General features: G+C 40.2%; 1 protein-coding gene across 1 annotated transcript in view; it reads right to left on the reverse strand.

Moving 5' to 3' along the window:
* NCOA1 (nuclear receptor coactivator 1) overlaps nucleotides 1-15,857 on the reverse strand; it is a 258,345-nt gene that overhangs the window by 28,941 nt on the left and 213,547 nt on the right. Inside the window, 2 exon segments of the mRNA XM_036872881.1 lie at nucleotides 26-127; nucleotides 12,616-12,930. Of these exon segments, the coding sequence (XP_036728776.1) occupies nucleotides 26-127; nucleotides 12,616-12,930 (417 nt within the window).

Here is a 15,857-nt window from a genome sequence, read left to right on the forward strand (position 1 = left end):
ACAATGCCTGGTTTTCTCACGTTACCTGAGGTGTAATTTGCTGCTGCATGCCTGATCTCATATTGATGCCAACAGGAGCGTTTGCTGCAAACTGGTTCAAGATAGCTTGCCGATTTTGGTGGATCAACTAGAGAAAAATGGAAACAATGAGATATATTTCTACATATAAACATACAGCATGGCCCTTTTAGAGTAACACAAACTTTTTATTGATTATTAACAGGTTCTAGTATTGCAGGTTTAGTAAGATTACTTCCCATGTTTATTTGCCAAAAGGTTGGCAATTCCTAACGTTTATCAAATATTTTCTGCCTACTGAACTCTAAATATGGCAGAGCATTTAAAAGTAGAATACAGGACTTCTCTGGTGGCGCAGTGGTTAAGAATCTGCCTGCCAATGCAGGGGACACGGGTTCGAGCCCTGGACCGGGAAGATCCCATATGCCGTGGAGCAACTAAACCCGGGCACCACAACTACTGAGGCTGCGCTCTAGAGCCTGCGAGCCACAACTACTGAGCCCGTGTGCCACAACTACTGAAGCCTGTGCACCTACAGCCCATGCTCCACAACAAGAGAAGCCACTGCAATGAGAAGCCCATGCACTGCAACGAAGAGTAGCCCCCGTTTGCCGTAACCAGAGAAAGCCCGCACACAGCAGCGAAGACCCAACGCAGCCAAAAATAAAAAAATTAGTTTTAAAAAGTAGAATACATACACACAACATACATGTATATATACATACATACATATGTATAAATGCATATATACCTATATGCATAAATATATTATATGTGTACGTATTCTACTTTTAAATGCTCTGCCATATTGTGTTCTGCAGTGTTTATACATATATATACACACACAAACATGTTTATCATGCTTTTTAAAACATGTTAATACTTAGTTATTTCAGATTCACCAAGATGGTGGAGGAGTAGGAGGACATGGAGTTCATCTCTCTCCACAAATGCATCAAGAATACATGGAACAATTCTTACAGAACAGCAGATGAACACTAGTAGAAGACCTTGGACACCGGAAAGAACAAGAAAGATCCCTGCATAACTGGGCAGGATGAAAGAAACAAGGGAAAAAGAAGAGGAGAGGAAGTGGGACGGGATCTGTGCCCCTGGAGGGGAGCTGAAGCAGAAGAGAGGTTCCCGCATCCAGGGAAGCCCCCTCACCAATGGGGAAGTCAGTTGGGACAGAAGGGGAGCATCTGAGGCTGTCGGAGGAGGGTGAAATGGCCGGTCTGTGGCAGACAGGACAGACCTATACAGATGGTCCGCACCACAGCCCTCCACGTCCCAGACTGGGACGTGTGTCCGTCAGTGCACATGGGGGCTGAGAGCTGGAATGTGGGGACTGGAGAGCAAACCTGCAGGGAGGACTGCTGTTGGCTGCGAGGAGATAGCCTAAGGGGACAGGTGGGAGGAAATCCACAACCAGGAATGCTTGTGGAGGAGACCCAGACTGCCATAGAAGCAAGGTGCCTCTGCTGAGTGATGCACAGGGGGTGGAGCTGCCACTGCAGCCTCTCTCTCCCCACGTGCTGGGCCTCTGCCCTTCCAGGTGCTAGAAAAAGCCCCCACCAGGGCTGACCTTGCACCGGCCGCCAGGTGCTAGGAAAGCCTCCCACTGGGGCCAGATCTCTCGTGCCTGTAGCCACTGGCTTTCCCACACACCTGTCACTGCCAGGGTCCCCGTGACCCAGGCAGTCGTGACACCTCCACGCCCGGGCCTAACCAGGGCAGACCCGAGTCCTCCACAGCAGCCTCGGGGGCAGACTCCTGTGGGAGGCCCACCTGCAGAGGTGAGGCTAAAACCACAGCTAAGCCCCAGGGGTGGATCGACTAAGGAAGAGGAACAAAAATCTTTCTGTGCAGCTGCACAAAAAGATTTTTTTTAAAAAAAATCTTTTTAAAATCATTTTTTAAAAAAATCTTTTTTAAATCATTTTTTAAAAATCATTTTTGTGTGTTTGTTTTGTTTTCTTTGCTTTTTCCTTCAGTTTGCATTCTGCTTTTCTTTTGTTTTCTATTTTTTGTTTTTGTTGATTTTGTTTTTAATTGTTTGATTTCATTTTGAGGCTCTTTGGTTGTTCTCGTTTTTTTTTTCTGTTTTTGTTTCTTATTTTGTATGTGTGTGTGTTTTTATTGTTTTTGTTTGGTTTTGCTTTTACCATTTGTTTGGGGTTTTGTTTGTTTGTTTTTAATTGTGTTTGTTGCTGTTTGCTTGCCCAGGAAATATTACTTGGCAAGAGCTCTCCTGGAGGTCTCCATCTCAACTCCAAGACCCAGCTCCACCAACTGCTTGCAGGCTTCAGTGCTGAACGCCCCAAGCCAAACAACAAGCAAGACAGGAACAAAAACCCACCCATCAGCAGACGGGCTGCCTCAAGTTGTACTAAGCCCACAGACACCCCAAAACACACCACCTGACGTGGCCCTGCCCATCAGAGGGACAAGATCCAGCTCCACCCACCAGAACACAGGCACGAGTCCCTCCCACCAGGAAGCCTACACAAGCCACTGGACCAACCTCACTCACTGGGGGCAGACACCAGAAGCAAGAGGAACTACAACCCTGCAGCCTGCGGAAAGGAGACCTCAAACAGAGTAAGTCAGACAAAATGAGAAGACAGAGAAATATGTTGCAGACAAAGGAGCAAGGTAAAAACCCACAAGAGCAAATAAATGAAGAGGAAATAGGCAATCTACCTGAAAAAGAATCCAGAGTAATGACAGTAAAGATGATCCAAAATCTCGGAAATAGAATGGAGGAAATACGAGAAATGTTTAACAAGGACCTAGAAGAACTAAAGAACAAACAAACAGTGATGAACAACACAATAACTGAAGTTAAAAATATACTACAAGGAATCAACAGCAGAATAACTGATGAAGAAGAACAGATAAGTGAGCTGGAAGACAGAATGGTGGAAATAACTGCTGAGGAACAGAATAAAGAAAAAAGAATGAAAAGAATTGAGGACAGTCTCAGAGACCTCTGGCACAACATTAAATGCACCAATATTCGAATTATAGGGGTCCCAGAAGAAGAAGAAAAAGAGAAAGGGTGTGAAAAAATATTTGAAGAGATTATAGTCAAAAACGTCCCTAACACGGGAAAGGAAATAGTTAAGTCCAGGAAGCACAGAGCATCCTATACAGGATAAACCCAAGAAGAAACAAGCTGAGACACATATTAACCAAATTAACAAAAAATTAGATACAAAGAAAAAATATTAAAAGCAGCAGGGAAAAGCAATAAATAACATACAAGGGAATCCCCATAAGGTTATCAGCTGATCTTTCAGCAGAAACTCTGCAGGCCAGAAGGGAGTGGCAGGATATATTTAAAGTGATGAAAGGGAGAAACCTACAACCAAAATTACTCTACCCATTAAGGCTCTCATTCAGATTTGATGGAGAAATCAAAAGCTCTACAGACAAGCAAAAACTAACAAAATTCAGCACCACCAGACCAGCTTTGCAACAAATGCTAAAGAAACTTCTCTAGGCAGGAAACACAAGAGAAGAAAAAGACCTACAAAAACAAACCCAAAACAATTAAGAAAATGGTAACAGGAACACACATATCGATAATTACCTTAAATGTAAATGGATTAAATGCTCCAACCAAAAGACACAGACTGGCTGAATGGATACAAAAACAGGACCTGTATATACGTTGTCTACAAGAGACCTACTTCAGACCTAGGGACACATACAGACTGAAAGTGAGGGGATGGAAAAATATTCCATGCAAATGGAAATCAAAAGAAAGCTAGAGTAGCAATACTCGTATCAGAAAAAATAGACTTTCAAATAAAGACTGTCACAAGAGAGAAGGAAGGACACCACATGATGATCAAGGGATCAATCCAAGAAGAAGATGTAATAATTGTAAATATTTATGCACTCAAAACACAGGAGCACCTCAATACATAAGGCAAATGCTAACAGCCATAAAAGGGGAATTCAGCAGTAACACAATAATAGTGGGGGACTTTAGCACTCCACTAACTCCAATGGATAGATCATCCAGACAGAAAATTAATAAGGAAACACAAGTCTTAAATAACACATGAGACCAGATAGACTTAATTGATATTTATAGGACATTACATCTGAAAGCAGCAGAATACACTTTCTCTTCAAGTGCACACAGGACATTCTCCAGGATAGATCACATCTTGGGTCACAAATCAAGCCTTGGTAAATTTAAGAAAACTGAAATCGTATCAACCATCGTTTCTGACCACAATGCTATGAGATTAGAAATCAATTACAGGAAAAAGAACTGCGAAAAACACAAACACAGGGAGGCTAAACAATGTGCTACTATGTAACCAAGAGATCACTGAAGAAATCAAAAAGGAAATAAAAAAATACCTAGAAACAAATGACAATGAAAACACGATGACCCAAAACCTATGGGTGGCAGCAAGAGCAGTTCTAAGAGGGAAGTTTATAGCAATACAATCCTACCTCAAGAAACAGGAAAAATCTCAAATAAACAACCTAACCTTACACCTAAAGCAACTAGAGAAAGAAGGACAAACGAAACCCAAAGTTACTAGAAGGAAAGAAATCATAAAGATCAGAGCAGAAATAAATGAAAGAGAAACAAAGAAAACAATAGCAAAAATCAATAAAACTAAAAGTCGGTTCTTTGAGAAGATAAACAAAATTGATAAACCTTTAGTCAGACCCATCAAGAAAAAAAGGGAGAGGACTCAAATCAATAAAATTAGAAATGAAAAAGGAGAAGTTTCAACTGACACCGCAGAAATACAAAGGATCATAAGAGACTACTACAAGCAACTATATGCCAATAAAATGGACAACCTGGAAGAAATGGACAAATTCTTAGAAAGGTACAACCTTCCAAGACTGAACCAGGAAGAAACAGAAAATAGGAACAGACCAATCACAAGCACTGAAATTGAAACTGTGATTAAAAATCTTCAAACAAACAGAAGTCCAGGACCAGATGGCTTCACAGGCGAATTCTATCAAACATTTAGAGAAGAGCTAACACCTATCCTTCTCAAACTCTTCCAAAATACAGCAGAGGGAGGAACACTCCCAAATTCATTCTACAAGGCCACCATCACCCTGATACAAAAACCAGACAACGATCTCACAAAAAAATGAAAATTCAGGCCAGTATCACTGATGAATATAGATGCAAAAATCCTTAACAAAATACTAGCAAACTGAGCCCAGCAACACATTGAATGGATCATACACCATAATCAAGTGGGATTTATATCAGGGATGCAAAGACTCTTCAATATATGCAAGTCAATAAATGTGATACACCGTATTAACAAATTGAAGAACAAAAACCATATGATCATCTCAATAGATGCAGAAAAAGCTTTCGACAAAATTCAACACCCATTTATGATAAAAAAAACTCTCCAGAAAGTGAGCATAGAGGGAAACTACCTCAACATAATAAAGGCCATATATGACAAATCCACAGCAAACATTATTCTCAATGGTGAAAAACTGAAAGCATTTCCTCTAAAATCAGGAACAAGACAAGGGTGCCCACTCTCACCACTATGATTCAACATAGTTTTGAAAGTCCTAGCCACAGCAATCAGAGAAGAAAAAGAAATAAAAGGAATACAAATTCGCCAAGAAGAGGTAAAACTGTCATTGTTTGTAGATGACATGATACTATATAAAGAAAATCCTAAAGATGCCACCAGAAAACTATTAGAGCTCATCAAAGAATTTAGTAAAGTCACAGGATACAAAATTAATACACAGAAATATCTTGCATTCCTATACACTAACAATGAAAGATCAGAAAGAGAAATTAAGGAAACAATCCCATTCACCACTGCAACAAAAAGAATAAAATACCTAGGAATAAACCTACCTAAGGAGGCAAAAGACCTGTACGCAGAAAACTATAAGATACTGATGAAAGAAATCAAAGACAACACAAACAGATGGAGAGACACACCATGTTCTTGGATTGGAAGAATCAATATTGTGAAAATGACTATACTACCCAAAACAATCTACAGATTCAATGCAATCCTTTTCAAATTATCAGTGGCATTTTTCACAGAACTAGAACAAAAAAATGTTACAATTTGTACGGAAACACAAAAGACCTCGAACAGCAAAAGTAATGTTGAGGGAAAAAAAAAAAAAAACCAAGCTGGAGGAATCATGCTCCCTGACTTCAGACTATACTACAGGGCTACAGTAATCAAGACAGTATGGTACTGGCACAAAAACAGAAATATAGATCAATGGAACAGGATAGAAAGCCCAGAGATAAACCCACGCACCTGTGGTCACCTAATCTATAAGAAAGGAGGCCAGAATATACAATGGAGAAAAGATAGCCTCTTCAATAAGTGGTGCTGGGAGGGCTTCCCTGGTGGCGCAGTGGTTAAGAATCTGCCTGCCAATGCAGGGGACACGGGTTCGAGCCTTGGTCCAGGAAGATGCCACATGCTGCGGAGCAACTAAGCCCGTGAGCCACAACTACTGAGCCTGCACTCTAGAGCCCGCGAGCCACAACTACTGAAGCCCATGTGCCTAAAGCCTGTGCTCCGCAACAAGAGAAGCCACCACAGCAAGAAGCCCGCGCACCACAACGAAGAGTAGCCCCCGCTTGCCGCAACTAGAGAAGGTCCGCACAGCAACGAAGACCCAATGCAGCCAAAAATAATAAATAAATAAAATAAATACATTTATTAAAAAAAAAAATAAGTGGTGCTGGGAGAACTGGACAGCTACATATAAAAGAATGAAATTACAACGCTCCCTAACACCATACACAAAAATAAACTCAAAATTGATTAAAGACCTAAATGTAAGGCCAGACACTATAAAACTCTTAGAGGAAAACATAGGCAGAACACTCTTTGACATAAATTGCAGCAAGATCTTTTTTGACCCACCTCCTAGAGTAATGGAAATAAAAAGAAAAATAAACAAATAGGACTTAATTAAACTTAAAAGCTTTTGCAAAGCAAAGGAAACCATAAACAATATGAAAAAACCCTCAGAATGGGAGAAAATATTTGCAAACAAAGCAACTGACAAAGGATTAATCTCCAGAATATATAAACAGCTCATGCAGCTCAATATCAGAAAAACAAACAACCCAATCAAAAAATGGGCAGAAGACCTAAATAGACATTTCTCCAAAGAAGGCATACAGATGGCCAACAAACACATGAAAGAATGCTCAACATCACTAATTATTAGAGAAATGCAAATCAAAACTACAATGAGATATCACCTCACACTGGTCAGAATGGCCATCATCTCAAAATCTACAAACAACAAATGCTGGAGAGGGTGTGGAGAAAAGGGAACCCTCTTGTGCTGTTGGTGGGAATGTAAACTGATACAGCCACTATGGAGAACAGTATGGAAGGTCCTTAAAAAACTAAAAATAGAACTACCACGTGACCCAGCAATCCCATTACTGGGCATATACCTAGAGAAAACCATAATTCAAAAAGACACATGCACCCCAATGTTCACTGCAGCACTATTTACAACAGCCAGGACATGAAAGCAATCTAAATGTCCATTGACAGATGAATGGATAAAGAAGATGTGGTACATATATACAATGGAATATTACTCAGCCATAAAATGGAACGAAACTGGGTAATTTGTAGAGACGTGGATGGACCTAGAGACTGTCAGACAGAGTGAAGTAAGTCAGAAAGAGATAAACAAATATCGTATATTAATGCATATATGTGGAATCTGAAAAAATTGGTATAGATGATCTTATTTACAAAGCAGAAATAGAGACACAGACTAGAGAACACACATATGGATACCAAGGGGGATGTGGGGGTGGGGGTGGGAGGAATTGGGAGACTGGGATTGACATATATACACTATTGATACTATGTATAAAATAAATAACTGATGAGAACCTACTGTATAGTATAGGGAACTCTACTCAATGCTCTGTGGTGACCTAAATGGCAAGGAAATCCAGAAAAGAGGAGATATATGTATACGTATAACTGATTGACTTTGCTGTACGGTAGAAACTAACAACATTGTAAAGCAACTACACTCCAATAAAAATTTTTAAAAAAAACTTAGTTATTTCAGACACGTGCAATAATGGAGAGAAAAGAAACATCAGCCTTAGGTCTTAAACTGTCGTGAGTAAAAAAGTAAATATACAATAGGGAACATTCTATAAAGGTCTGGAAGATGAATGGAAAAGTTGAGGTACTTCTGACTTGGAGGGTACCTGTCTGATGGGTACATATTTGGGGAAAATCCAACGTAATTTCATTAGCTGGAGAGAATTATATAAGAAACAAATGGTCTGAGAAAATGGATTATTTATTTAACTAGAAGAAGTAAATTACTTTAGACCAGCATTTCCCAAATTGGTGTTCTAAAGAACATTGTTCTGCAGGATATTAATAGATGTGCCAGGAAAATAGCATGCTGTGCTGTATTAAGCATTGGAAATAATGGGTTACACAAAGTGAAACAGATTTCTTTACTGTATTAATTCTATGAGCCTTTAATTGGCCAAAGCACAGTGCAGAACTCCAAGAAGGGGATAAACTATGCAATTTATTTATCATGAACCTTTTTTTCTGACATATAGCCATTAACAGTTATTATTATCTCCTAGAACAATCTTCTACGGAACATTAGTTTGAAAGATAATATCTATATCAGGCTTAGGATTCCAGGTCATAGGCATGCCTTAACTTTATCAAATAACAAAACAAGCATCCTTAGAAGTGATATCTCCTGATAAACAATCTATTGCTTAAAGGATTTCTTACTCAACAATTTGATATGAATAAACTTTTCAGAGAGATAACAGTAATAATATCAATACTGTTTTGTGTTTATATGGTACTTAATAATATATAAATTATTTATAAAATACATTGACATATCAATGTATTTTATTATATTCATATTTAATACATTTAATATATTTTAATATACTATTTGCAAACTAGAAAGCCTATGAAAATTTTATAAGAGAATCCAAAGAGCTGCAAACAGCTATCTCCAAAAAGCTCAATTCTTAACTGTAGTTTCATTCATTTTTTGACTCCCATTAGATTAGAAAACAAATTGATTTGGAGGGAAAAGCCCAATATAATATAAATATTAAAATTACAACTTTCAGGCACGGCACTGTGGAATAGGGTAAAACATTCAGAATCACGTCAAAAATAAAGATAACCAATATTATGGTTCTAAAATACTTAAGTATGAAAATCTACATACTTCTTAAACTCAACAGACCTTGCACATAAGTTTAAATGAACCATAAGTTTTACAAAGATTTATCAAAAAACTCAGTATATGCAAGATAGTATATAAAGTTTTCAGGCTACAAAAGTGAGCAAATTTCTATTTTCTGGGAACTCTCTGTTGAGTGGCAGAGGCCAACACAGAAGTGCAACGCACAAGCGCTATACTGCATATATAGAGATGTGTAGAGCAGCACTGGGGGAGCAACTAACTTAGCCTAGGACCTGAAGGCAGGGACCAAGAGCATGAGTGAGCTCAACGGGACCTTGAAAGATGAGAATGCCAGGTGGCAAAGAGGATGGTAGAGTTAACTCAAGGCAGAAAGAACAGCAAGTCTAAAAACAGAAGAGAAGGCAATGAGGATAGGTGAAAATACATTAATACTTAGCGATGAAGAGAAGTAAAATTGCCAGACGTGTGGGAGTTGGGATTCCAAGCTTACAGCTTTATATATTCTTTGAATTGTGAGATAACATGAAAATGAAATGGGTCGGGACAGAGGAAAAATGCTTGAGAACTAGTAAAAGTGAGAAAAGAACCTTAGAAAATAAATCAAAACCTTAGAAAATAAATAGGTTACTTTTAGAAGTAGAAGGAATTATTCTAAAAGCAGCAATCTACAAGGACTTTCTGTTAAAGAAAAATTATTCCTGCCCTTGGAAAAACTCAGTTTATCTTCCCCTCCCCTTGACTATCTGTGTGTACAACCTAACTAATGCTGTGTACAACAGTCTCACTCTAAACTGCTCCTTCTTTCTGATTACTAAAATGCTACCCATTTTCCAGTAAGCAGGTCAAATTCTACTTCTTCCAAGGAAGTCTTCCTAAAAGGATCACCATATCCTTTATCTCCTCCAAAACCTTAACCTTTGGGGGGTTAGGGAGTGGGAAAAGAGAAGCTGGTAATCCTTAGAGCTGGTTACACAAATTCAAAAGCCTTTAAAGGTCACACCGCCAGGCTTGTGTTACTAAAGGAGATGTGGTGCTTGAGGCCAGTGGAAGAGCACAAACCCAGCCTATATGTATAAAATGCACACATGTGCACACACACACAATTCAGGTTTGCTGTCACTTTACCTGCCTGAATGGATTTTTTTCCAGTGCCTTAGCAAGAAGTCCTTCTACAGTAAACCTGAAAGATGATTATCTGGCCAAGAGGTTCTCAACCAGGGGTGACTTCTGCCCCATAAGGAAGAGTTGGCAATATATGACGACATTCTTGGTTACCACAGCTTGGGGAGGGGTTGCTACTAGTATCTGGTGGGTAGAGGCCAGGGATGTTGCTAAACATCCTTCAATGTACCAGTCCCCAAATGCTCATAGTGATGAGGTTGAGAACCCTGATTCAGCCACCACATAAATTCTTGCCAAAACAAAGAGTTCTTTCAGGAAGCTTATTCTTTTATCAGGCAGTTTTCATTGCCAGAAAATTTTGCTTTTTGGGACTTTCTGGAATTTTTAAAAAATACTCGTTCTGATCCACAGTTGGTTTAATCTGCAGATGCGGAACCTGCAGATACAGAGGGCTGACTGTACACTATGTTTTGAATACCCCAAGCTGATTGTAAGTTCTGAAAATTGCCTATATCTTTTATTCTTTGTATTCATCTCAGTAACTAGTACAGTCCCCCTAAATATATTTTGTGAAAAATTCAACACAGGGGAACTATTAAGTATTTCTTATTGTGCTATCTAATAATGAATGACAAGTTATAACAAGAAGTAGTTTATCTTAAACAATACTCAGAACGTATTATTGTTTCCTTTGTTTCTGTTTTCTTCTTTCTCTTCCCTTAATTCCTCTTTGTGTCCTTTATTCCACTCCAGCATTTAAAAATTATTCCTTAGTCTACCATTAAAAATATTTTTCATCCTATGTCATCTGTCTCTTTCTCCCTTTCATCATCTTCCTCCTTTTAAGTGGAATGGAAGCACATTTTATATTATTTGTTATATTTACTGAATACAATTTTATAATAATAGCTAGTATTTACTAAGTGGGACTACATGCCAGGCACTGTGCTAAGAGCTTTACATCTGTGCTCTACATCTATTATCTCATTTAATCCGCACAACAGCTATGAGGTAAAGGAATTATTTATTAGATTCTTTTTACAGATGAGGAATCAGAGGCTTTAAAAGGCTAAATAATTTGACTATCAACCCACCTCAGAAAAGGTTAAAACTAGGACTTGAAACTAGAGCTAACTCTTACAGTCATCTTATCATGCTGCCTGTCTAATATAATTTAGCTCCTTCTTCCTCTTCCTTTCTCTATTAGTAAGGTTCCAGGGAATTTCTTTAAATGCTTTTTTAAAACTTCAAAGCAATATAGACATATGGTTAAAAAAATACAAAAGATTAATAACAAGAAGCAACAATCTACAGTCCCGGTCCTGCTTCCCAGAAACAATACTTTTAACAGTTTGGGTTTTTGGTTCTTGATGATTATCTCTATAACTGCTGCTTATACAATCTTAAATATTTATGTCATTATACCTACTCATTATTTGTCATGAGAGAAAATACTTAACTCACCCAGGACCCCTAAACTATCCCTTCCTCTGTCCTCTTAGTATTATGACATCATTAGGCTTTAATCACTCTAACTACAAACAACATAAACTTCATTTTGTGTTCAATTATAAACAATCTCTCTCTCTTTTTTTTAAACCTTTTATTTTATATTGGAGTATAGCTGATTAACAATGTTGTGATAGTTTCAGGTGCACAGCAAAGCGACTCAGCCATACATACACATGTATCCATTCTCCCCCAAACTCCCCTCCCCTCCAGGCTGCCACATAACATTGAGCAGAGTTCCTGTGCTATACAGTAGGTCCTTGTTGGTTATCCATTTTAAATATAGCAGTGTGTACATGTCAATCCCAAACTCCCTAACTATCCTTTCCCGCCACCCTTCCCCCTGGTAACCGTTAAGTTCATTCTCTAAGTCTGTGAGTCTGATAAACAGTATCTCCTGATGCTCTACTTTAGAAATTAATCAATGTTTCAATTTTATTAATTTAATAATTATATGATGTCCATCCTAAATATTTCTTATCTCAAAAAAAAAAAGTAAATTCCTTTTAAACTGTTGCTGTCAAAGTACTTTGTTATGAGCTAGAAGTCTTTAATTGAACAAATGTCCCTTATTCTTATCCTAAGACCAAGGATGACTTTTTGAGTCATAAAGATTCTGGGAGTGGACTTGATACCTTTATTGTAGCAATTGGGCTGTCTTATTACAGAGAGAGAGAGTTAGCACATACCTTTAAAAAGGATCACCAGCTGAACAAGAGTACTCACCTGCTGTTGTCCTTGTAATCGCTGTTGAAGTTGAAGTCTAAGTTGGTTGGGTGCAGCTGGAGGTCTGTTTAGAGTCTGCCTGGTCTGCATGCCCATGCCAGGTGAAAAAGCACCTCGAGGAGGTGTTACTTGAACAGGCATAGTCCCCAGTGAAGGTTTTTGCCTGACCATGCCTTGGAAAGGGCTAGAGAGATTGGCAGTAGGCGAAGGAGAAGAATAAGGCTGGGAATAAAGATTGGGTCTTTCTTCCATCATCAATGGCGGTGTTGCTTGTTGTGGTGGAAATCTCTCTGATAATACATCTAATCCACCTCCCTGTTGGAAAATAAGCCAGAACATTTTACAAATAAATTTCTGGCAATAAATGACATGCTTCTCTATATGATTTTGGATCTGAGAGCATGTTATCTCTAGAAAGTTTCATAATAATATATTCATGCTGAATTCATGAAGCTCTCCAGAAGTTTGCTACTTAAAGGAATCACTTATAAAAGTTACTTCTGAAATGGAGTAATAGATTAACTGAGATGTTTAAAATCTCAGTAAAGAGATGAAAATATGGTTAAAATAAGGGCCTTACATCAATGAAATAAAGCTAAACGGTTTGAAAAGAACCTCACTGCAAAGTCTAAGAATCAACAAATGTTACATTTAATGGGTTACCATGAGAAGTAGATTCCTAAAGGAGGGATTAATTTTTCTATCTCAAATACAGAAATCATGCTTTTATCTCATTTGAAAAAAAAATTCATAGCTGACCTAACAGAATGCAATAGTCAAACTTTTTGACCATTACTCATTGTAAGAAATGTAATTTAAATTGTGACCTGTTGTGTGTGTGTGTGTGTGTGTGTGTGTGTGTGTGTAACTGAAAACAGAGTTTCATGAAACATAACTTCCCCTTTTTCTGCATTCTGATACTCTGTATTCTACATTGTTCTACTCCATTAAAAAAATACTGATGGCGGCCTCTAGAGTGAATCATAGGAACCCTGAGGATGAACTGACCCTTTTATTCACTATTCCACATCGAGTTGCAGACCCATCAGAGGGAGCCATGTGATAATTGTGCCCACCAGCTGACCCCACAGCCACCTTCTGCCCCCCTTGGACCCACCCAAGAATTTCTGAGCATTCTTTATGAGAGAAGGAGGAGCTTCAAGATGGCGGAAGAGTAAGACGCAGAGATCACCTTCCTCCCCACAAATACATCAGAAATACATCTACATGTGGAACAACTCCTACAGAACACCTACGGAACGCAGAAGACCTCAGACCTCCCAAAAGGCAAGAAACTCCCCACGTACCTGGGTAGGGCAAAAGAAAAAAGAAAAAACAGAGACGAAAGAATAGGGATGGGACCTGCACCACTGGGAGGGAGCTGTGAAGGAGGAAAGGTCTCCACACACTAGGAAACCCCTTCGCAGCGGAGACTGCGAGTGGCAGAGGGGGCAAGCTTTGGAGCTGCAGAGGAGAGCGCAGCCACAGGGGTGCAGAGGGCAAAGCCGAGAGATTCCCGCACAGAGGAGCGGTGCTGACCAGCAGTCACCAGCCCGAGAGGCTTGTCTGCTCACCCGCTGGGGTGAGTGGGGGCTGGGAGCTGAGGCTTGGGCTTTGGTCGGATCCCAGGGAGAGGACTGGGGTTGGCTGCGTGAACACAGCCTGAAGGGGGCTAGTGCGCCACGGCTAGCCGGGAGGGAGTCCGGGGGAAAAAGTCTGCAGCTGCCGAAGAGACAAGAGACTTTTTCTTGCCTCTTTGTTTCCTGGTGCATGAGGAGAGGGGATTAAGAGCACCGCTTAAACGAGCTCCAGAGACGGGCGCGAGCTGTGGCTATCAGCGCAGACCCCAGAGACGGGCATGGGACGCTAAGGCTGCTGCTGCCGCCACCAAGAAGCCTGTGTGCGAGCACAGGTCACTATCCACACCGCCCTTCCCGGGAACCTGTGCAGCCCGCCACTGCCAGGGTCCCGTGATCCAGGGACAACTTCCCCGGGAGAACAGACGGCGCGCCTCAGGCTGGTGCAATGTCATGTTGGCCTCTGCCGCCGAAGGCTCGCCCCACATCCCTACCCCTCCCTCCCCCCGGCCTGAGTGAGCCAGAGCCCCCTAAACAGCTGCTCCTTTAACACCGTCCTGTGTGAGCGAAGAACAGACGCCCTCAGGCGACCTACACGCAGAGGCGGGACCAAATCCAAAGCTGAACCCCGGGAGCTGTGCGAACAAAGAAGAGAAAGGGAAATCTCTCCCAGCAGCCTCAGGAGCAGCGGATTAAATCTCCACAATCAACTTGATTTACCCTGCATCTGTGGACTACCTGAATAGACAACGAATCATCCCAAATTGAGGAGGTGGACTTTGGGAGCAACAATGTATATATTTTTCCCCCTTTTTCTCTTTTTGTGAGTGTGTATGTGTATGCTTCTGTGTGTGATTTTGTCTGTACAGCTTTGCTTTTACCATTTGTCCTAGGGTTCTGTCTGTCCGTTTTTTTTTTTTAATTACTTAAAAAATTTTTTTCTTAATTATTATTTTTTATTTTAATAACTTTATTTTATTTTATTTTATCTTCTTCTTTCTTTCTTTGTTTTTTTTCTCCCTTTTATTCTGAGTCGTGTGGAGGACAGGCTCTTGGTGCTCCAGCCAGGCGTAAGGGCTGTGCCACTGAGGTGGGAGAGCCAAGTTCAGGACACTGGTCCACAAGAGACCTCCCAGTTCCACGTAATATCAAACGGCGAAAATCTCCCAGAGATCTCCATCTCAATGCCAAGACCCAGCTCCACTCAACAACCAGCAAGCTACAGTGCAGGACACCCTATGCCAAACAACTAGCAGGACAGGAACACAACCCCATCTATTAGCATAGAGGCTGCCTAAAATCATAATAAGGCCACAGACACCCCAAAACACACCACCAGACGTGGACCTGCCCACCAGAAAGACAAGATCCAGCCTCATCCACCAGAACACAGGCACTAGTCCCCTCTACCAGGAAGCCTACACAACCCACTGAACCAACCTAGCCACTGGGGACAGACACCAAAAACGACGGAAACTACGAACCTGCAGCCTGTGAAAAGGAGACCCCCAAACACAGTAAGTTAAGCAAAACGAGAAGACAGAGAAACACACGGCAGATGAAGGAGCAAGGCAAAAACCCACCAGACCTAACAAATGAAGAGGAAATAGGCAGTCTACCTGAAAAAGAATTCAGAATAATGATAGTAAAGATGATCCAAAATCT

The sequence above is a fragment of the Balaenoptera musculus genome, chromosome 13 (assembly GCF_009873245.2).
Source record: "Balaenoptera musculus isolate JJ_BM4_2016_0621 chromosome 13, mBalMus1.pri.v3, whole genome shotgun sequence".
Taxonomy (NCBI): Eukaryota; Metazoa; Chordata; class Mammalia; order Artiodactyla; family Balaenopteridae; genus Balaenoptera; species Balaenoptera musculus.